The sequence below is a fragment of the Nerophis lumbriciformis genome, linkage group LG27, assembly GCF_033978685.3.
Source record: "Nerophis lumbriciformis linkage group LG27, RoL_Nlum_v2.1, whole genome shotgun sequence".
In the NCBI taxonomy this organism is placed as follows: domain Eukaryota; kingdom Metazoa; phylum Chordata; class Actinopteri; order Syngnathiformes; family Syngnathidae; genus Nerophis; species Nerophis lumbriciformis.
The window spans coordinates 30,839,870-30,863,517 of record NC_084574.2 but is presented as its reverse complement, the minus strand read 5'-3'; the positions used below and the strand labels follow the sequence as shown (position 1 = coordinate 30,863,517).

At 40.9% G+C, this 23,648-nt stretch overlaps 2 protein-coding genes across 6 annotated transcripts in view; one reads left to right on the top strand and one right to left on the bottom strand.

The window, feature by feature from the left end:
- dcaf15 (DDB1 and CUL4 associated factor 15) overlaps positions 1–15,001 on the top strand; it is a 33,170-nt gene extending 18,169 nt beyond the window's left edge. For 3 of the 4 annotated variants that reach the window (XR_009818017.2, XM_061988146.2, XM_061988144.2), the window contains one exon: positions 890–1,324. Coding sequence is in view for 3 of the 4 variants with exons in the window: in XM_061988146.2 (XP_061844130.2) it covers positions 890–948 (59 nt within the window). In the remaining variant the exon portion in view is untranslated. Of the gene's footprint in view, positions 1–889; positions 1,325–13,012 lie in introns of those variants that run through there. The other variant, XM_061988145.2, reaches the window with a different exon arrangement.
- Positions 2,088–23,406, bottom strand: rfx1b (regulatory factor X, 1b (influences HLA class II expression)). Of its 2 annotated transcripts, none has more exons than XM_061988142.2 (18): positions 23,246–23,406; positions 19,690–20,068; positions 14,195–14,292; positions 12,993–13,085; positions 10,659–10,735; positions 10,330–10,585; positions 10,088–10,269; positions 9,899–10,018; positions 9,180–9,301; positions 7,833–7,951; positions 7,650–7,753; positions 7,428–7,579; positions 7,265–7,362; positions 7,043–7,192; positions 3,121–3,332; positions 2,892–3,045; positions 2,771–2,816; positions 2,088–2,715 (listed from the first exon to the last, which is right to left on the bottom strand). In XM_061988142.2, exons 2-18 carry the CDS (start codon positions 20,039–20,041, stop codon positions 2,549–2,551), a joined length of 2,502 nt encoding a protein of 833 aa, XP_061844126.1. In that variant the 5' UTR covers positions 20,042–20,068; positions 23,246–23,406; the 3' UTR covers positions 2,088–2,548. The 2 variants fall into 2 exon arrangements, with proteins under 2 accessions (XP_061844126.1, XP_061844127.1); XM_061988143.2 differs by having other exon boundaries at positions 12,993–13,082.
- Between the last annotated feature and the right edge of the window lie 242 nt (positions 23,407–23,648).

Genomic DNA, 23,648 nt, shown 5'->3' with positions numbered 1-23,648 from the left:
GCTTTGTAGATCTTGGGTCAAGACAATATCTTTCTGTTGATTACAATACATCAAAGAAACAGAACACCTTCATGTTGCTTCCCATCCTACAGAGTGGAGTTTTACAAGCCTTCTTCTTGGTATGATCAAAGACAGCTTTTGTCTTCTCGCCGGGAACTCATGGAAACACAAAGTTTTGTGATAACTTAGATACAATTATTCTGACACCGAAAATGTGGTCCGATTACAAGAACATTTGAAAGAGTATATGAATAAGAAGACATAATTAACCTTTTTGAGCAATTCATCAGTTCATGCTCATAGACTTAGATTGGTCAGATCTAGTCTAGAAGCTGGTGCCAAACCTCCTAATATTTATACTCCAAAACCAGGAGGGTGTGCCTGGGCAAGGATGGTTCCACCCTATTGTAGTGAGAAAAACAACTGCTTTGATGCAAACGAGCAATCCTACAGTCAAAGCCAACAACAGTGGTTGAAGTGTAATTTTCCCTCGTTGGCATTGAAGTATCGTGTGGCAGAACGATCGCTGTGGATCATCTAATACCAGGCCAAAAAAGTCGGAATCCCCCGTGTAAGCATTCCATGCAGTTGTAAACAAATGGCATTCTGGTCACCTTCTGTGACCAGAATGTTTTTAACTCCTGTTAATTGTTGGAGGTTAAAATTGCAGACTTTTAGATAGAGTTGAAAGGACAGTGTTGTATGTGGGATATAGAAGGTGTCGCAGACCACCTCCCATGTTCAGGGATTGTTGGTCACCCTTTTTGTGACCACTATTCCAACTTTCCTGTATTTTTCTCCCTATGACCCTTTTTGTGACAACTTAAAAATTTTTGACACTTTTCCACATGTGTGCTCTTTATGATCCTTCCTCCTCTCTCCCATGTAGGATCTTCTCGTCAGGTGTTGGCGGACAGTGACAGATGCACTTGGATCGTATTGCGATAACGTCACAAAAAAACGGACAAGGAAAGGAAAGCTGAAGGGTGAGCACCATCCTTAACTCAAATGGACTAGAACTGCACTGTGATCACACAAACACATCAAAACTGAACTGGAAGTTTGTACATAATTTAATTTGACACTTTTCGTTATTTGTGTCATGTTTTTTTTGTTGTAACGACAATAAGCACGAGCCGGACTGAACAAATTATTATTAGTTGGATGTCTTTTTTTAATACGTGAGTGTACTTGAAATGTTTTGTTTTGATGTAATAATGCACCTGTTTAGATTGTTAGGTCCAAGTGGTTGTCACTTTTGTGGTGGAACCAGCATTGTGTTGACTCATAAAGATGCAATATTTCTTAAAAAGTACTAAGTGAACCTGCGTGACTCAATGTGTGTGAGCATCATATGTCACTGGCAAAGAAGGAAGAATCTTAAAAGATATTTTGCCAAAATAAAATATGACAATATTTTTGGGGATTGCTTAAATTTGAGGAAAGGCTTTTGTTGCCAGAAACAAGACAATATGCACACAGAGAAAGTAATCACATCCTTTTAACAATGAGATTAAAGCTACAAAGATCACAGGTTGTACAAAGGCTTAAGAGGAACATCAAAAGGATCTCTTGTTGAAAGTACAGCAGTATAAGCTTGAAGATGGAAGGAATCACACAACAAATAACTTCATATCAAGTGGTTTCGGAAAATAATTTAGTGAAATCCTCATAGAAGTTTTACATTGTCTGTGCTCTTGGTAAAGGGTCATCTTAGATTAGAAGGCTTGGTCCATCATCACATTAAAAATATTTTGGTACTCTGGATAGAGACCATAGTTACCACAACATGTATCCTAAGGCAGTTACGGTCAAACATGACATACAAAGTGAATATGTGTGACACACAAGGATACAAAATCAACTATTCAAGGACAAACTTTCACAGCTGCAGCTGGTAACCATGGATACAGTGTAGTAAGTGCTTTTGATAGGCTGTAGCGCATTCCAATTGTCTTTGTGATGTCAATGGTGTGAGGTGTTGAGGGTGAGAATGAATGGATGGGAAGAAAGGCGTTGACAAAGGTGGCACACTAACGAGGCTTTTTTTTTTTAATAACTGCAAAAGTTCAAGACGACGCCGAGACTACTTCACAGAACCCCCATTTATTAATCCAACGATACAGAATATATAGAATACAAGCTTCTTCCAACTAGCAAGCTCTCAAAGGCACAGCGTATCAATTGGCCAAATTAGAAGGAACGGTCAGACAGGAAATAAAATATGGCATCCATCAATGTGCCTGCAAGACCCCTGCATAGACATTGCCCAAGTATGCAATGTGATATATTTCTCTGCATCATCTGGGCAAGGGAGACTCATGAATATAGATACTATATCGAGTAATAACGGTAAATGAGGGAAGGGCTGGCCACCAAATGCTCCAGGAAGGCACAGGGATTATACATGATTGAAGGAAGATAAAGAAAGATGGCAGAATACATAATTGGCATAAAGAACACTCACACTCAACAACAAACTATCTTTTGAGAAGACCACACGAGAGCGCAGGATGAGATGACATGATGTCAAAGCAAAAGTGTGTGATTAAGGCGGCGTGTCTGTCAGGCTGTGCATGTTTAAAGTGGTCCTGGGCTGCTTGGCCGGCGGCTCCAGCAGCTCCTTGTCCTCCAGAATGCTCAGGGAGGTGGACTGCAGCACCAAGTCTGCACTCTCCTCCTCGCTCTCCTCCTCCTCCTCGTCCTCGTCCTCATCTACGGGAGAAAAGCATTGTGACGCTGTGTGAAACATGAGTGGCGGTGTTGTTACCTTTCTCCGGGTCAGGGGTAGATCTGCTCTTGACGCTGCTGGCAAACTGCAGCAGACGGGAGGAAACAAACATTAACAAGATTTGGAGGACACGTCTTCTTACTTATGTGCTGGCACGCACTTCTCCCATCACCGCGATCGCAGTCTCTCCCTTAGCCTGAGCCACTCTGTGCTCGATCAGGTAGTACATGTACTCGTCATACAGCAGGCGGATCAGGTGGAAGGACCCGAAGCTGGCAGCGCTGCGCAAGGTCAGGTCTCGTATGACCATGGAGCTGGTGGCAAAGGACAGGTGATCGACATGTCACGCGCACACAAACGCACACACACACGTCTTCGCTGCCGCTCACCTGTAAAAAGACCAGTTGAGCAGGAAGACCTTGGCGGCCTTCGGGAGGGCGACGGGGTTGGCCTCGTAAGGTTTGAGGACCTGCGAGACGACGCCGTCCAGCCAGGAGGCCCACTGCTCCAAGGAGTTCTGCTGCTGCAGCGTCATCTTGAAGTCTTGTTCAAGCCGTTGCACGATGCGATCTTCACACTGACACACCCACGACGCTTGTTCCTGGGGGAGGACTGGCGTTACTCTTCTGAACAGCGGATATTCAACTAAATTGTTCTAGAGGCCACATTTCCAAAACACTAAGGACCAGGGGCTGGACTTTTCTCACTTTTAGTCTTATTTTGAGAACCAGCATTCTTGGTAGTAGATTTTTTTTTGTCTTAGTTACGCATGTCAGAAAAAATAAATACAAGTGTCCACTGCAATGGACGCTTAGGACCTTAAGTAGAAGTTTATAGTATTCGTCTGGAAGTTACTTTAATTAGATGCATATGTTGGACCTAATTAAGACTTATTTTGAATGCAAAAAAAAAAACTTCGATCAGCCTCTGATACTATTTAATAGAAAAAGTGTGTGATTGCCATTTTCTTTTAATGCTGATCATTTGTATTAAGAAACAGCTGAATTAATTACTGTTACATTTATTAAATTACCATATTTTTGGCCGGGGGTGCGACTTATACTCAGGAGCGACTTACAGTGGGGCAAAAAAGTATTTAGTCAGCCACCAATTGTGCAAGTTCTCCCACTTAAAATGATGACAGAGGTCTGTAATTTTCATCATAGGTACACTTCAACTGTGAGAGACAGAATGTGAAAAAAAATCCAGGAATTCACATTGTGGGATTTTTAAATAATTTATTTGTAAATTATGGTGGAAAATAAGTATTTGGTCAATAACAAAAATTCAACTCAATACTTTGTAATATAACCTTTGTTGGCAATAACAGAGGTCAAACGATTACTATAGGTCTTTACCAGGTTTGCACACACAGTAGCTGGTATTTTGGTCCATTCCTCCATGCAGATCTTCTCGAGAGCAGTGATGTTTTGGGGCTGTCGCCGAGCAATACGGAATTTCAACTCCCTCCACAGATTTTCTATGGGGTTAAGGTCTGGAGACTGGCTAGGCCACTCCAGGACTTTCAAATGCTTCTTACGGAGCCACTCCTTCGTTGCCCGGGCGGTGTGTTTGGGATCATTGCCATGCTGGAAGACCCAGCCACGTTTCATCTTCAAAGCTCTCACTGATGGAAGGAGGTTTTGGCTCAAAATCTCACGATACATGGCCCCATTCATTCTTTCCTTAACACGGATCAGTCGGCCTGTCCCCTTAGCAGAAAAACAGCCCCAAAGCATGATGTTTCCACCCCCATGCTTCACAGTAGGTATGGTGTTTTTGGGATGCAACTCAGTATTCTTCCTCCTCCAAACACGACGAGTTGAGTTTATACCAAAAAGTTCTATTTTGGTTTTATCTGACCACATGACATTCTCCCAATCCTCTGCTGTATCATCCATGTGCTCTCTGGCAAACTTCAGACGGGCCTGGACATGCACTGGCTTAAGCAGGGGGACACGTCTGGCACTGCAGGATTTGATTCCCTGTCGGCGTAGTGTGTTACTGATGGTAACCTTTGGTACTTTGGTCCCAGCTCTCTGCAGGTCATTCACCAGGTCCCCCGTGTGGTTCTGGGATTTTAGCTCACCGTTCTCATGATCATTTTGACCCCATGGGATGAGATCTTGCGTGGAGCCCCAGATCGAGGGAGATTATCAGTGGTCTTGTATGTCTTCCATTTTCTGACAATTGCTCCCACAGTTGATTTTTTCACACCAAGCTGCTTGCCTATTGTAGATTCACTCTTCACAGTCTGGTGCAGGTCTACAATTCTTTTCCTGGTGTCCTTCGACAGCTCTTTGGTCTTGGCCATAGTGGAGTTTGGAGTCTGACTGTTTGAGGCTGTGGACAGGTGTCTTTTATACAGATAACGAGTTCAAACAGGTGCCATTAATACAGGTAGCGAGTGGAGGACAGAAGAGCTTCTTAAAGAAGAAGTTACAGGTCTGTGAGAGCCAGAGATCTTCCTTGTTTGAAGTGACCAAATACTTATTTTCCACCATAATTTACAAATAAATTATTTAAAATTGCTACAATGTGAATTCCTGGATTTTTTTTTCACATTCTGTCTCTCACAGTTGAAGTGTACCTATGATGAAAATTACAGACCTCTGTCATCATTTTAAGTGGGAGAACTTGCACAATCGGTGGCTGACTAAATACTTTTTTGCCCCACTGTATATGTGAAATTATTAACACATTACCGTAAAATATAAAATAATATTATTTAGCTCATTCACCTAAGAGACTACACGTATAAGATTTCATGGGATTTAGCGATTAGGAGTGACAGATTGTTTGGTAAACGTATAGCATGTTCTATATGTTATAGTCATTTGAATGACTCTTACCATAATATGTTACGTTAACATACCAGGCACGTTCTCAGTTGGTTATTTATGCCTCATATAACGTACACTTATTCAGCCTGTTGTTCACTATTCTTTATTTATTCTAAATTGCCTTTCAAATGTCTATTCTTGGTGTTGTGTTTTATCAAATATATTTCCCCCAAAAATGCGACTTATATATGTTTTTTTCCTTCTTTATTATGCATTTTCGGCAGGTGCGACTTATACTCCGAAAAATACGGTAATAGAAATGTGTGCAAAACTGGAACTCAAGAACCCTAAAATAAAGGAGCTGATCGGATCTCTCGGTGAGGTGGCTCGTTGCAGTCAGCCAAATTTTAGAATTGTCTGCATTACATTAATATTTACAATAAATACATCGATTAACGATTATTGACGTTTAATAATAGATTGTATAATCTTCCATGTCCGAATTGCGATGCATCTAAAAATTTATTAATTCCCTCACCTCCAGCTGTCGGACATTCAGCTGATGGGACAAGCAAGACTTTTTGCTTTGTGTCATAAGAAAGATGTAAACCTAGCTCATGTTTTAGTCTTTATTTATTGACAAATCATGAAGTTAACTTACACGTGTTGGTGTTATTTGTATACGCGCGTGAGCAACTACAAAAAAACATGATGTAGCGGACTCCTTGTTAGAGTGTACTAATGTTAAAGACAATATACACTTCATTGCACTTATATCACTTCATAGATGATTAAATGTGTTTGGCTTTAGGCACTGAAACATTCAAGAAGATTCCTTGGCTCTGTGTTAGTGTGCACTGATGTTAGAAATAATGTACCCTTCACTGTACATTTAATTACCACCGTGTTGCTGATCAAATATCTTATAATTCCACAAATGTTGGATTTTAGCAGCACAGGCACGTATGTGTGCTTTAAACACTAAAAGAGATGCATAATGTTCCCAGGGCTATGTGCTATGTGTAAGTGCAGGCTGGTTTTAAAGATAATGTCATTGAATGTTTAGTATATCAAAATATTATAATAACAGTCAGCTGTGGCTGCTTCTCCGGGCTTCTGATTGGACCAAATGTGCATGGCAGCAAATGAATGTGCTTGTGTGTGGACATAGAAAGTTTTAAAAAACTACACTCGTGTGGACGGAGATGGTTTTAACCTTGAATGGGTTTTTCGAAAACTATCCATGTTCGTGGGGACATGGCTTAAAGCTGCTCGCCACACGCGATGGTGGCTTTATTGAGGAACGTTTGTGGTAAGATTTCATTTGAAGTGCCCCGTCATTAATTCATTGACATTTTACATGAGCCTCTTCCCGTACAAATGGCTCGGCGTGTGATTTGCGTAGATGACGCTGGCTTTTAGGAGGTTGAAAGGATAAATACAAGGATGTGCCAATGTGTTTACACTAGTCCAAGTTCCTCTACACAGCAGGAGCACTGAACTGAACTTGGGGGTAATGCTTACACACCTGAACGTTGGTGAAGTCAACGCGATTTAGGTCAGAGAGCATTTGGTTGATCTGTGCCGAGTTCTGGAGGACTGCTCGGGCTGCCTGGGCCAGGTGGTTGAGGCTGGTGTAGCGACGCAGTGTTTGGGAGAAGGAGCTCACACACACCACCTGCAGGAATGAAGACAACATGTCTTCTTGTGTACATTTGTCCTTAATGACTCAGGTTGTGTGAACATGTACCTTAATGCGGACCATCTCCTCTGGGATGTTCATCATGGCGCCTGACAGCCAGCTCTCCAGACTCTTTGCAAAATTCCGAATGGCCTGAGTTAAGGCGCCTAAAAAAAAAGGCATTAAGATTTAAAAACGTTCCCTCACTTCTGTTACACCTCGGCACACTTACTGGGGATGGGTCGCAGCACATCAGGGATGAGGATCTCCACCAGGGTCTGATAGAGCAGGTTGTCACACTCTCTGGTCCAGTGCAGCACAGGCTCAAACTTGCACAGCAGCACCAGGCACGACTTGGGTAGACGTTTCTCCGACTCACTGTGCCTAAAAGAGCAGATTTTTTTTACACCCTGCGAGCAGCAAAAGGCAGCACGCTTCTACTTTTCACACTCACAGGTTGAGGGATTCTGGGTCGCCGCCTTGGCTGAACCTCCAGAAGGACTTCCAGAGGGTTTCTACCAGCGTGAACTGAAGGTTGACCATCACATCCAGAATGGCCTGTTGGGACAAACACATGCTTTAATGGATTAGGGGGGGGGAAACCAAACATGTTGAACGTGGCCGCCATACTGCCTACCTCGCAGTGTTCCCTGTAGAGCGTCTGAAAGGCCTTCAGGTGTTCGGGGAGAATCCCATCAGGCAGACCGCGGTCTTGCAGATTCATGTCCACAAAGTCAGGCAGCGGCCGTGAAGCTTCTACACAGGATGGAGCACACCCACTTGTCACATCTGACATGAAGCCTCCACAGGACATTCTCTGTCAGTCCCTCTAATACAATGCAAGCTAAGACTGACTATACACACTTACTCTTAGGATCCAAAAGAGGCATGCTCATAAATAAGACTTATATAAATATATATATGTATGTATGTGTGTGTGTGTGTGTATATATATATATATATATATATATATATATATATATATATGTATGCGTGTATATATATATATATATATATACACACACACACACATATATACAGTGGAACCTTGCTTTATGAACTTAATTGGTTCTTGAACAGGGTTCGTAATTCCAAAAGTTCGTATAGTGAGGCAAATGTATCGATAAGAAAGAATGTAACTATGAAATAACAAAAGTCCCTATTTCAATTACCCTTTGAACACAATATAAAAGTACACAGTACAGTAAGTATACCGTACTGTATATCAAACAAACATAACAAGGAGGCGACGAATCTCTATTTTGAAGCCAAAACAACGACGACAAGCTCAACTGTCCTGTATGCGCTCCTCTACTTACACGCACACACACACACACAGAAGTCCCTTTGGTGCCCTCACAAACGATCAGAAATCACAAATATCCTTAACGTCAACAACCATATTGCCACAATAAAAAAACATTCAAAAAAGTAGAATCCACTTACATTACATTATATACTTGGCCAATCAAACGGATTCTGATTACCATCGGCAAAGGAATGAGAGATAGTAGTCTCCGCCGCTGTGAAATAAGTCCGCGTTGGCATCTATTTACAGAAAAGTCCGGTCTTATCACAATTAAAAACTTGTGGTACAAAGCCGGCCTCCTCTATCTCTTCAATACGAGCGAGGACAAAATGGCTGCCAGCGGCACACAAAATGAATGAATGAAACGTTCATACACAGAGATATGGTCCACACACCGGCATATTTGGCGCAATCTAAAAGTTTGTAAATCTAAAAGTTTGCAAATAGAGGGGTTCATAAATCGAGGTTCCACTGTATATTTTTTGATTGACTGATTTCTGAGTTTAAAAACAACAACATTGACAGCAAAAGATGTTCAGTATTAAACATAAGGTTACATTTCAAGCAACAGTGTATTGTTTGGACATAATTATTGCTATAAATAAGATGTTCTAAGACCGGTAGCATATTCTGTAGTTAAAACAGCACAATTAAATAAATGCTCCAATTCCTCACCCAGGAACTGTTGGTACTGTTGCACCTGTGCAGAAATATCACAAACCACTGTCGCCTGCTGCTGGGCCAACCCCCCAGATGTCCCGTTGGTGATGCCCTGTGTTTTCTGAACCGACTTGATCCTAATGGACAGAGCACACGCCATTGAGGGTTATGTCTATGAATGTTCTCATTCATCCAGGTTATTGTCATCTCAGGGCATTCAATTGATCGCAACTGGACTGTTTGGTTTGTCTAAGAAGACGTTTCGTCTCACTTCCGAATAGGCTTCATCAGTTCGTGCTTATAGACTTAGATTGGTCAGATTGAGTCTAGCGGCTGGTGCCGAAACCCCAAATATTTATACTCCAAAACCATGCAGTTGTGCCTGGGCAAGGATGGTGTCACCCTATCGTAGTGAGAAAAACAACTGTTTTGATGGAAACAAGCATTCCTACTGTCAATGCCAACGACAGTTGTTGAAGTGTAATTCCCCCCTCGTTAGCATTGTGGTATTGTGTGGCAGAACGACCGCTGTGAGTCGACTACTACTAGTCCAAAATAGTTGGAGTCCCCCTCTAGACTAGATCTGACCAATCTAAGTCTATGAGCACGAACTGATGAAGCCTGCTCAGATGAGAGGCGAAACGTCTTCTGAGACAAACCAAACAGTCCAGTTGCAATCGTTAGAGTGCCCTGACATTGAGGGTTAGTGCGTTGTCTTACAAACGTATATACACCTGTTCTTCTGTGAGAAAGGCTGCTGTCGCATTGCCATGTGCTGCTGTTCATCCATCAGTCGAAGCAGAGGGGAGCCCGATTTGATCCTGAGACCGTAGTAGTGGTACTTGGAGTTCCCTCTGAAACAAGCATGTGAAGGGTTACGAGACTGAATGTTGAATAGATATTATTAACATGTGTGTACCGACCGGGTCCCGAGCCTTCGAGTGCGCAGGCCCATGAAGACGGATCTGATGAGTTTGCCAAATGAGGCGGCATTGACTGGTTCTAGCTTCTGCTCCTGGCAGTGCAGCAGGTAGTGGTAGTAGAGGGTGCAGCGTGGTAGACTCACCCCTTCCGCCCCCTCGTAGTTGTCACACAGCCACTGCACCTGCAGCCATATAACGGTTATGTCCTGCCGTTAAAAACTCCTAATATATGGAGTACTCACGGTGGCTGGTGGAGCACGTGAATTAGGACTGGAGTAACTCTGTCCTCCTGTCGCTGCCCCTCCTCCCAACACGTAAGCCCCCTGAATGACGTAACCGGCTCCTGCCGCTGAGGTGCCCCCGCTCGTGGCACCCGAGACCGCCGCGGATCCGCTGATGTCGGACTCCGAGCTGGACGTGGCCTCGTAGAAGTTGGAGGATGCGGGAGGGGTCTGCGAGTAAAGGGGCGAGCCGGAAAAGGAATAGCTGGCTGAACGACTGAAAGGGAGAGAGGCAAATAATGGCACATGTAAAATAATGTACAAATTGTGCGAAGTCTCTTTCAACTCACATAGCGGACGTGCTGAAAGCTGCGTCGGCGCCTCCTCCGTCCACATACTGCACCTGGCCAGAATACACCTGCTCCACCTTCACAAGAAGTCATATTTACTCCTTACATGACAACAATAAACCTCAGCACCATTACAGAGACAAATGATTAAAAAATACACTAATACTTTCTTAATGGAGACGCACAGGATTTGGCTTCAGACACAATCTTTATGCTGAAAGACCATTGTTAAATGTTTTAGGATGAAACCTGTTCATATTTAGTTTAGTAAACATAAATAGGATCATGTACAATCCAATTTGTTCACAATTTTTGCTGGGTGGAGATGTTTAATTGGGAGGCACATTTTGTAGAACCTGTTAGGCAGATCATTAACACAGTAGCTGTATGACTATACATACCTATACTGTACTGTCAAAGTTCAGAAAATGTACTTCTCATGCCAGGAGCAGAAAAACGCACTAGGCTAGTTACTAACACACCTGGTTCTCCATGTAACAAGCTTTATGTTACACAAACACCTGGCGAACACCCTCTTTCACGGCGAAGATGAGATCATTCTTTGGTGACATACGCACATTTACTACAGGATGTGGTGTCTTTGGCTAAACACAGTAGTGGTTGTTTGGGCTTTGCAAACATTTGATTTTAACAATGTAAAAAAAATTGAGGGCAGGACACAAAATTCACTTTTTCGCTTTGTATTAATATTTGTGAGGACATACAATTTAGTAATTTATCTAGGTGATCATTTTACTACCTATTGCTTGTATTCCGACACGTGACTTCCTCCTGGAAGTGAAAAGCAGTGGTGGTCAACGAAGCCGAGATGGCTGTTGCACAGCAAGCAGCGCACAAACTGAGTACAAAAGAGGCTTAAATCTTCTCGCAAAAATCAGATTTGAGCAAAAAAATTTAACTATGCAATGGAATAGATCCCTATACTTTAGCAAAAAAAGATTTTTCGAGTTATTTCAAGGATTATACGTCGGTCGCATTCTCAGACATACCAAACTATTGTGCTTCAGACACCATTCTACATGACAAAACACATGGAAACTTTGAAAAGCATGGAGGTCTACAATTTGTTTGCTGTGTCAAGGAAATTGGTATCAAGACTCTCCCGCATCATTTTTGCTCGAGTAAGGTTGCATTTCATGATTTAACTTTGCGTCTACTGATGTTTGTTGCTGTAACACGCGCCGTTTACGAGTAGCGTGTTTTCCCCGTCTTTATCAAAATATAACTATAGATGCCAACATCGTGTATGTGCTGAAAGCTTCATTTATGATTGCTGCCTTCGGTAAAAGTTTAACTCTTTTAGGTTTTGCACACATTTACTTTCTTTTATTTAGTTGGTGCTTTTTGAAACATGTGCTTAAGAAATGCAAATAATATCAGGATAATACTTAAATGGGAAATAATATAAGTATATCAAACAAACAATTAACAAAGTCATAACTGCAAACTTATGCATTCTTCGACTCTGCTCCCTTGGACTGGAGTGTGAGCTGCATGCTTTTCTCGTCGTCATTTCGTAAAATCTTGCCCTCTTCTGCCCTTTTTGATGACCTCTCGAGGAACTCTTCGCGATTTGAACGAATCGTACAGCCGAAAACAACACAAGCATAGGGCGTTTTGTCTTCGAGAAATGCGAAATGGCGCCTAGTACCCATTGAAAACAGAGCTAGCTTGACCACCACGCAAATTCAATGGGCAGGACGTGAGCCGGATGTGAAGTCAGTAAAATCCAAATAATAGCTGTCAAAACGTGTTCCTGTGACAATCCACAGCAGCAGTGGGTGGTCACGGCACCAGAGACCGAAGAGGACGTCACGTCATGTAGACGGCTGCTACCGCAAGAGGCGCTCTTGCGTTGTATTAATAAATTGAGTGATCAAAGAAGAGTCAAAGTCTTTCGTATCCTTTGTGATATGCTGGCATGTTTAAATGTCAAAGGTTTACATTTATACGCGACCATTTATTTTCTTTATTTCAGCATTTATTCAGTTCTCGGAAACACTGCAATGACAGGCTAACAATCACGCCGCTGTTCACTCGAAACACGAGAAAGAAGCACCTCCTACTGACTTGTGATAGGTCAGACCATGCCGAGCTCAAGAACATGGTTACTTTAGATATGATTTTTGTTAATTATGAAGTAGGAAAGCCACACAACTCTTGTTACATGAGGGCCCTGTTCTGTTGACGATGCTACATTTAATATTTGTTTGAAGTAAGGTGAAATGATAATCTATCCTTGAACAAGTTTAGAGTTACAAGAGAATAATGACGATGAAGGACTAATCGCTAATAAGAACATGTTATGTTTACCTCCTGGTTGATATGCACAGCCTGTAGGTTGTTGATGGCCGTGGACTGGATCCTCTTGCCAGCCTGCGACACCGCCTGCAACACTGACCTCTGCTGGTGCATAAGAAAACATCACCTTCAGGTTTACGTCACATCAGTGTTGCACAACCTTTAGTAAGTCAATACACATATTTGAATTCAAAGTCTCCACCCAACAGACATGTTGTCTGAATAGAAGCAGGTTGATCCGCAGGTTAATTAATGTATGTACCTCCAGCCACCTAGTTAGTGCAAGAACATTTACCGTATTTTTCGGAGTATAAGTCGCACCTGCTGAAAATGCATAGTAAAAAAGGAAAAAATATATATAAGTTGCACTGGAGCCCGGACAAACTATGAAAAAAAACTGCGACTTATAGTCCGAAAAATACGGTAATTGCTCTTGTCTGTCTGTCACTATTCTTCACCGGCATGAATACGTACATGAGCAACAATACAATTGTAAATAGGACCAATTAACTGAAATTACACAATAATCCCTACATGAGAAAGAAAGTGATAACATCACATAATTTCAAAATAAATATTTAAAAATGCATATTGTCAACAGATATAACAATGAGTAGGGAAACTTAATTTAGTGCAATGATAAGTTGGTATATTCTTGTAAGGATGTTCATATGTATCTATATTGTTGTTTCTCCAACGATTATTTAATGCGTGCATATAGCTCATGATGAATCAGGTTTAGTTTAGTGTTTTTTTACCTGTCAAATACACATTTATATACATTCTATAAATATATGTTTTAAAATAAAAGGAACCTGTTTTTCTTTGAGTGAAAAGGTGTAGGCTGAAGCATCTGCTTATTCAGTAAATTAATATATTTTACACACAGTAAACATTTCATGTACACAAAGGTGTCTATCATATAATATGATCATATAATATGATTTACAATCATATTATTTGATTTATACATAATGGAAGAAGTTATGCAGTGTACAAGATCATTTAATTTCAATTTATGAGGTAATTATGCCTCATAAATGTTCTCATATTCTCTGCATGATTATTTTGTTTTTTATATGAGCTATTATGTCTGAAATTATCTTATTGAGATTATTTTTGTATTACTATGTGTTTCAAATTAAAAAATGCAATGCAACATTGATTGGCAAATACTGATGAGCCTGCTCGGAGATAGTACAGTGTCTGCTTACCTGGGGGGTGGTCTGCACTGGCTGGACCACCTGTGTAGACACACCTGGTGCAGGCGAGCTGGAGTCTGACAGACTGTCATTAGAGTGAGCAGAACCCTCTGGCCACCAAACAAAGGGGAGAGAATGGAATCAGAAGGTCTCAAGTTAAAGACCAAGCATGCACGAAAATCAGTACTCACGGGCCACAGCATCAAAGTTGAAATAAAAGCCACTACAGAACATATTGTTTGCTGAGCTAAGGAGAAAGTGGCAGTGAACATACCATAACCTTCCTTCCTGCCTTATACAGTATCTTGCGTACGGAAGGGCAGCTTTGGACAGTTAATCTCCCCAGATGGAGAGAAATCCCTCCATTTTGTAAACATGCACATCAAATGCGAGAAGGGCACAAAACAGATGAGGTGGGGTATTGGATACAGTTCAAAGAGAGGGTGTGTGGAGCGGAGGCTCAACGCACTTCCTTCTAGCCTTTTACGCTAATTATTCCCTTCTTTGACTAAACTTTGTACTACTGTGATTCTCCGACTTCAACCAGTCATATATCTAGTGGTGCCACACTTTACTCATTTCAAATGCAAGTTGCTAGTGGTCTATAATTGTTTGAAGACATGTACCACGTGTTACCACTAGATGTCGCACTCTAAGACCGCCGACTACACCCACTTATTGAAGAGGGCTACTTCTTGTGACTCGTGGAACAAACCTTAACACCTTTCCTGTGAGGACAGTGATTGTATCACCCAATGGACTCTCTCTGCTACTACTCTTCTCAGTGAATGGCTGACAGATGTGATAGACCTTCTGCTGCTTTTAACCTGTCAATAAATCTGAAATGAAAACACAGCTGTATACAGATCATGAGATATGAGTTGACTATTTATTGTTCGAGGCCCTGTTCTTGTCAACAACAGAAACAAACATACAGACTTAAGTTGTGTTAAAATATATAGGATTGTGTGTGTGCTCTCATCTAACTCCAATTCAAAAGATACATTTGAATTATCTACATGAATCATGAATTATCTACATCTACTTTGAATCATTTGTATGAGTCAGTTTGTTAAGACAAGACAAACATTTTAAGGTGCGTGTTTAGCATGCAAGTCTGAAATTCTATAAATAGCCTAGTATGCTATCAAACATGTGTTTGGATTCATGGATGTACTTAAATGACACTATCTGTTGTGAATGATTGCAGCAATTTGGCTAATGCATTAGCTGTAATGAGATAATCTGCTTGAATTAATGCTCCCTTTAAATAAGCGCAAATTTTACGATTTTCTCATTAGTACACGGACAAGGCTGCCCGTCCCCTACCCTCACTTGTGGGTGAGAGTACGCTGTTGTTACTTGATACTAGCAGACAAAAATATCTACTAATAGACCTCCCTAAAATAAACACCCAGGCAAACACAAGACTAAGTCCACATTCTCTTTTGGTTAAGAGCTGATTTTCGAAATGCCAACTACATTCTTTGACATTTAGGATTAGTTTTTGGGTTGACTGTGCACACTTAAGGAGCACTGGGATACATTCATTTTCAACTCATAGCAAGACACTACTCACCGGGTACACAGTAGTTGCCATGGAAACAGACTTTTTTGTAAGTAACTTTGAATTGATGATATTTAATGGCCCACATCATTACACCACCTTTCTAGCAAGAGCAAAAAGCTGCATTGGATCCAGCAGATTGGGAACAAAGTAGCCTAGAAAACTATATTCATCAGAGTGCATTGTCTTCCTCTCTCACTCCACACACGCTACTGTTCTTCTCCAATTTTGTCAAAAATTCAGCCTTGGCAGAGGTCTACACTCTACTGAGAGTGCTGAGTCAAGCTAGAAAGAGGATATCAAATCTGACAACTCATACATACAGCACTAGGGGTGTGACAAAATATAGAGATATAATTTTTTTGCGATACTTAACCCAAAAATACAATTATCGATGGAGTCTCGACTTGTATATTTTTTTATTCGTCTTTCAATGTTGCTCCTTCGTGCGTCGAGTCACCGTTTGACATGTTCAGGTAGGAGCGCTGCTCATGCGAGTGGCCGAAAATGTTTCCAAAGTCCCAGAAGCAGATAAGACGGCGTTAATATGGTGGACTTAGGCTGTGACAAAATTGATGCATCAGCATTGTTTCAGTCAAAAGTGTGAATTTACTTTTTATAATGTGAATGGAACAAAGCTGTATAAGTGCTTTGCGGTATATTTGTTTTTGTTTCACCGAAAGTCATTCGGACTGTAGCACATGAAAACTCATCTTCCAAAATTCGGGTTAGAATTATCCTTACTGCGCTGTCTTTGATGTCAGTTATACAGTACTTTGGTGGTGGAGCAGGAACTAAATTTAATAGTCTCGGAATGAAGCGATTGTCTTGCTGTTGTCTCCCCCCATTCAACATGTACGAATGTAGCGTTATATGCTGTTGAGTTTGTTGCTTTAAAATGAGAGTAGCATAAACAAAAATATGGTCTGGAGTGTCATGTGTTGATACAACAATAAAAGAAGGGATCCACTTGTCGTCTTAACGAGCTATTTTATTTACAACTTTACAGCTAATTCAAGTGCTAACTGCTAGCCTCAGACACATACACAGAAAGTTGTAACATAAAGACAAGATAACGTCGGACAAGCAGAAATGCACAAAGCCATGGTTCTGCACATGTCAACGTAAAGTATTCTGATTTAAGGTGTGACGCATGAAAATGCATATCATAATCAGATCATTTTTTTCAGGGTCCATGTACACAATAACATTCTAATCCAAATGATGATCAGATTAAATAAATGCTGTCCATGTATATGTGGCTAAAGAAACGGTAAGTAATAACAGTGTGTTAGAAATGTGTGAATGATACATCAGCATCGTTAGCTTGAGTTGTTGTGTAGCTAGCTTGGCCTTCTACTGTAAGACAACAGTGTCACTGTCCACCGCCAAAATAAAGAATGATTTTCCTAAAAACTACTTTGAATTGCATCAATGGCTAGTGTGTTTTGCAAAGGACCAGTTAGTATTACAATCTGTTGTTACATTTGTGATGTGGCTCATAGCGTAGTTTACTGCACTCAAGCTTTTATTGTTTACAAGTGGTCAATGCAGCAGCAGTGAAAGTATTAAATGATAGAGAATATAAAATCATTTTACTGTCAATATACACATGTATATTTCCAGGATTTAGCACTGGAGAGATAAGTTTAACTTTAGCCAGCTTATAATACCAGATTTGAAGCCGGGCTTCCTTTTTCTGTCCCCCGCATCGTCTGCTCCTTGGTTCCTACAACAAACCACGGTGAGCCGCTGGTCTCGCTATATCACCTGGGATGTTGTGTTGTAGTGAATGGGATGTTGTATTGTAGTGAAAGTCAAGTAAAAATTAGATGGCTGGTGGCAAACACTGGTGTCCAAAATCCATAAAAAAAACAAGACTGCTGAGGCAGGGACGAAAGCCCAGTCAGCGTGAGGAAGCGTGGTGAGGAGGGCTTTGTTTGCATCTAACAATTTCGCCTCTCAAAACAACTGTTTTAGAGGCAGTCCAAAAGTTGCTTAAAAATAGGTCTTTACAGCTAAATCTATGCAAAATGTTGATTAAAGAACCATCATTACATTCTATGTAGACCAAAATTAATTGTTTTAAAAATAGAATAAAAATCATGATATGACCCCTTTAACAAGACTTTAAAAAACAAACAATTAAGGGTTTCCCTTAATGTATTTGATTGTGGCAGTGCGCTACAGCAACATATTAGCAGCCACAACTTAAAAATTAGGTTTTTTTTACGTGTAAACAAAACAAAATAATATATTGCATTGTAGCGTCCACACAAAGTATGATGTTCTTGTAAGCAGTTATTGCCAATTGTATGCTAACAACAGGCCCAATTCCAAAAAGTATTTCCTCCGAGCACACTCGTCTCCGTGCTTCACTCCCAAACACACAAAAACACTTCCTCATTCTCCGCCGACAGTGTGTTCACAGACCATTGGAAAAATTAACATCATAACACACTAACATACACATTAACACCAGCAGGTAGTTACAGTATGAATGGATATATAGTTTATTATTTTCGCCCTATTGACTAGTGATGTACCGAAACTTTGGCCGCTGAAGAAAGACATACTTTAATCACAAGAACAGTGCTGCCGAAACCGAATGTTCTGATGACGTTAGCAATACATACTGGGTTGTCTGGATCAGAGGCAGCATGTCCGCGAAGTTGACATATTTTAATGTATCGGAGATATACCCTAGAACAGCGATCTTCAAAATTTAAGATGACTCTGGCGGCTTTTAAGGAGAGAAAGGCTCCCAGCATTGACAGAAGTAAAGAGTCTCTAAACACAAATACAGACTACAATAACACCAGAAATAGATAATAGATTTGTTGCCGGTCGTTTTTGATAAAGAAAGAGTGACTAAAAAGATTGGAGAAAAACAATTCTCAACCAAGTACACTGTAAAATAAGCAGCAACAATTATATTTTAAAAAAGTGCAAAACGATAAAAAATAGAGCAAATGATATTAAGAAAAATACAAAAAAATGTAATACTATGATTAATAATAGATTTGTTTTAAGTGTATGTATACCTTTTTTTGCCTTTTAAAATAAAATATATGCACCATAGCAAATAAAGTTATGATGTCCTATTGACCACGCCCCCACCACCACAGGCATCTTGGCAATGTAGGGGAAACCCTGCAATTATGATGTTTTGTAGTCCAACTGTTTGTTAGTAAGCTGGCTACTTCCTGGTTCATGGAGGATGACAAACAGCCACTATTGTTCTTGGAGTGAGTGAGCTATTTTTTTGATGCCACAGTGACTCAAACTGTGGCTAGAAGTCTTATGTACTTTGACATCGGTTACCTATGGGTAGCAATGTTTAATTGTACTGTCCCTGTCAAATACATAAACTGTGGTAAAACGTTTAAAACGTACGTTTCTACAGGTCCTCACTAAAATGTAATGGATTCGCACAGCCACCTACATTATAATAAATGTGGAGTTGTGTAATGTTTGTTTTTATTTGGTGTAGCCCTGTCTTTGCTCTGTTGGATAAAGATATTCTCCAAAAAAAAAAAATTTTTTTTTTCTCAGCCAATGCTCTACCTCTCTACACAGTTTGGTGGACATTGGTTTTGTATTTCTAGTTTAATTGTTCTGGTTTTGTCCGTCTGGTTACTGTTTAACAGTGTCAATAGGAAAGGTGTGTTAAAAGAAACAAATAAGAGGTAATAATCAGTAAGGAGTAAGATGGTTTAGTACATTATTAACACTATACACAACTTTCATATTTTAAAAATAAATATATACCTTTCCAAAACAATAATGTGCCAAACCAACTATGATCAGATGTGTTGCTTACGCTGCAAAGACATTCTTCATGAAACTTGCCTACCTGTTGCATGCTCTTAATGATTGCGTGAGATAGCCCATGAGAATGTTTGTATTTATTTGTTTGTGTCAGGTGCAAGTCACTCACCTGTAACTGTCACAATGATGTACTGGGGTGACGTGCTCTGACCATTACTCTTCTGGGTCACAGTGTGTTGGATCTCGGGACTAATGTACTGTTGTGTGGGAGCCGTCAAGATCGCTGCCTTCTGGCTCTGAGCCTGGGTGGGCGGGGCTTGGGAAGAAAGTGCATCCTGTCCAGTTTTGGAGGCCATGGCTGATTGGTTTGCTGTTGCAACGCTCCCAGAGGTTAGTGGTAGTCCGGCCAGGAAGTGTGCTGATGTCTTGGCGGATGAGGGTGTGGTGGCAGCCGGTGTTGCTATGGTTACTGTGTTGGTCTGCTGAGGCTGGAGGTCTTCCGAGTATCCAGAAGTCGCCATGGCAACCAATGCTTTGAGGCACTAATTCTGTAGATAAAAAGGAGGGAGACTGTTCTCAATGGTGAATAGCTATAAACATGTCTTTGCAGCGTATTCATTTACTTGTATGTTATTGCCACATGATCCTCAGTGTGTGTGTGTGTGTGTGTGTGTGTGTGTGTGTGTGTGTGTGTGTGTGACATAGGAGGAAGTGGGTCTTTTCAACAGCTATGCAATTTTTTTGAGACTTTCCTGCCTGGGTCTAGCACAAAAAATAGAACCTCAACAAATGTTACCGGAAATACATTTTCCAATCCTATCATTGCAAGCATGGCAGTTGGCATGTAAAATGTACACTGCTTTAATTGTTTTGCTAAAAGTTACTAAATCGATTTCAACTCACTGAATCGTATCGTTTTAAAGTTAAAAAGTTAAAGTACCAATGATTGTCACACACATACACTAGGTGTGGTGAAATTAACCTCTGCATTTGACCCATCCCATTGTTCACCCCCTGGGAGGTGAGGGGAGCAGTGAGCAGCAGCGATGGAATCATTTTGGTGATTTAACCCCCAATTCCAACCCTTGATGCTGAGTGTCAAGCAGGGAGGTAATGGGTCCCATTTTTATAGTCTTTGGTATGACTATTAAAAAAATATACCGTATTTTTCGGACTATAAGTCACAGTTTTTTTCATACTTTGGCCCGGGGTGCGACTTATGTGTGAAATTATTAACACATTACCGTAAAATATCAAATAATATTATTTAGCTCATTCACGTAAGAGACTAGACGTATAAGATTTCATGGGATTTAGCGATTAGGAGTGACAGAATGTTTGGTAAACGTATAGCATGTTCTATATGTTATAGTTATTTGAATGACTCTTACCATAATATGTTACATTAACATGCCACGCACGTTCTCAGTTGGTTATTTATGCGTCATATACCGTACATTTATTCAGCCTGTTGTTCACTATTCTTTATTTATTTTAAATTGCCTTTCAAATGTCTATTCTTGGTGTTGGGTTTCCCAAAAATGCGACTTATACTCCAGTGCGACTTATATATGTTTTTTTCCTTCTTTATTATGCATTTTCGTCTGGTGCGACTTATACTCCGAAAAATACGGGTATATGTATATCGTCCCTGAATCATATCGGCAACAACCAATTCTGATTCGAATCGTTGTTAAAACGAATAAATGGGTTAAATGATAAATAGATGGTGATTCCTTCAGGAGAGTTCCCTCAGGCAAATCAAAATTCCAATAGCAGTGTACAGAATTGAGATCGAATTTAAAAAGTAAATAATGGGGGTATAAATGGAAATAAAGTAGAAAATATTACAATACGAATATAAATAAAAAGCAACAATAAGAATAAAAATATAACAGTAAAAATAAGAATATAACAAGAAAAACTAGGCAGTAGTGACCATGTTATGAAAATGTATTGCACTGTTTTTTGTTGCAGTTTATTTCAGTATTGTTATTATTTTGCAGTACCCCCCTCTCCCCCACAGAGAGGAGTTGTACAGTCTGATGGCGTGTGGGACAAAGGAGTTTTTGAGTGGGGTGAAGCAGTCTAGCACTGAACAGGTGCTCTGGCTACTGACAACGGTATGCAGAGGGTGACTGGCATCATCCATGATTCTCAGTAGTTTTTCCACAGTCCTCTTCTCTGCCACCGTCACCAGTGAGTCCACTTTTATTCCGATTGTACCGCCTGATGAAATGGTAAATGCGTTATACTTAGGGATGTCCGATAATGGCTTTTTGCCGATATCCGATATTGTCCAACTCTTTAATTACTGATACCGATATCAACCGATATATACAGTTGTGGAATTAACACATTATTATGCCTAATTTGGACAACCAGTTATGGTGAAGATAAGGTACTTTAAAAAAATTTTTATAAGATAAATTAAAAACATTTTCTTGAATAAAAAAGAAAGTAAAACAATATAAAAACAGTTACATTGAAACTAGTAATGAATGAAAATTAGTAAAATTAACTGTTAAAGGTTAGTACTAACAGTGGACCAGCAGCACGCACAATCATGTGTGCTTACGGACTGTATCCCTTGCAGACTGTATTGATATATATTGATATATAATGTAGGAACCAGAATATTAATAACAGAAAGAAACAACCCTTTTGTGTGAATGAGTGTAAATGGGGGAGGAAGGTTTTTTGGGTTGGTGCACTAATTGTAAGTGTATCTTGTGTTTTTTATGTTGATTTAATAAAAAAATAAAACCGATACCGATCATTTCCGATATTACATTTTAACGCATTTATTGGCCGATTATATCGGACATCTCTAGTTATACTTGTACCTTCAAGGTACTCAAAGCGCTTTGACACTATTTCCACATTCACACATGCAAGGCCCTAACCACGACCCATCAGGAGCAAGGGTGAAGTGTCTTGCTCAAGGACACAACGGACGTGACGAGGTTGGTAGAAGGTGGGGATCGAACCAGGAACCCCCGGGTTGCTGGCACGGCCACTCTCCAAAACTGCGCCACGCCGTCTAATAGTTACACCCGTTATGGTTACGATACGAATTATTGGACTTTAGACCGTCCCACCAGAAGATAAGCCACTCCTGCGTGGCAGTGTAAATTCCCACTCGGTATACACGGCGCTCGGATGACCACCAAGCTCGCCGAGTGTCCACAATGTCAAAACGAAAAACTTTTCTCAAGTTGCGTAAAGAAATATCAAACTCGCCACTTCCAAATATTGACATTATTCAGCACATAATCGCTTTAAGTGGTTGATTTTATGTGTTTGTTTGTTTGTTTGTGCGGAGTTCGCGATATGATAGCTTCGCTGCTAGCAGCCAATAATAGTAGCTAGCATTCGGCTAGCGTGCCGTGCTAGCTTGCGTGTACACCTTTCCGCCACGGCGCGGAACACGACGTGAAACTTGTAAACTTCCGTGGCGTTCGAAGTTACGTGTCACACAACGCGGGCCGACGTGACGCCCGCCGTGGAGAAAAGTACCGGAGTCCCAATCATTAGAACACACCCGCCATCTTGTGCTCCTATCAGAGATCTGTGACATCGCCATAACAACCGCCTGCGCACGCGAGAAGCTCGCAACCACTTTCATCAGTGACACGCTCGGCCGCTTTCACGCGGCACAAATAAATCCCGCGGGTAACTTTGGAGAGCATACATTCATCTCAAATAATAATTTAATCGTTCACCTTTGCTTTTTTCCCCCCGATATTGGCCTTTTGGTCCTAAGTTTCCCCTTAGATTAGGGTTGTTGTTGACTCCCGTTGCTTGGTTCTTGTCGCCAGGACTACCGTGACTATGGCGCCTCGCCTTCACCGGGGCAACTGTTGCTAGCCTCTTGCTGAAGCCCGGCCCCCTGCTGCATGCTGATTGGCTGATTACGGAGGTGGGCTGTGCGTCATGAAAAATACCCTTTGCTGAGTGGTCAGTTCTTCCTGTCAATCACTCTCACCGGGGCCAAGCGTCTCATGACCACTTCCAGTTTTCAATACGGATTCACCAGTTGGTCCGGTCGAACAAATCCCTCTGAGATTGAATATAACACATAATATGCATCTGTACTTCTGTTTTATTGCTTTTTACGTCATTTTT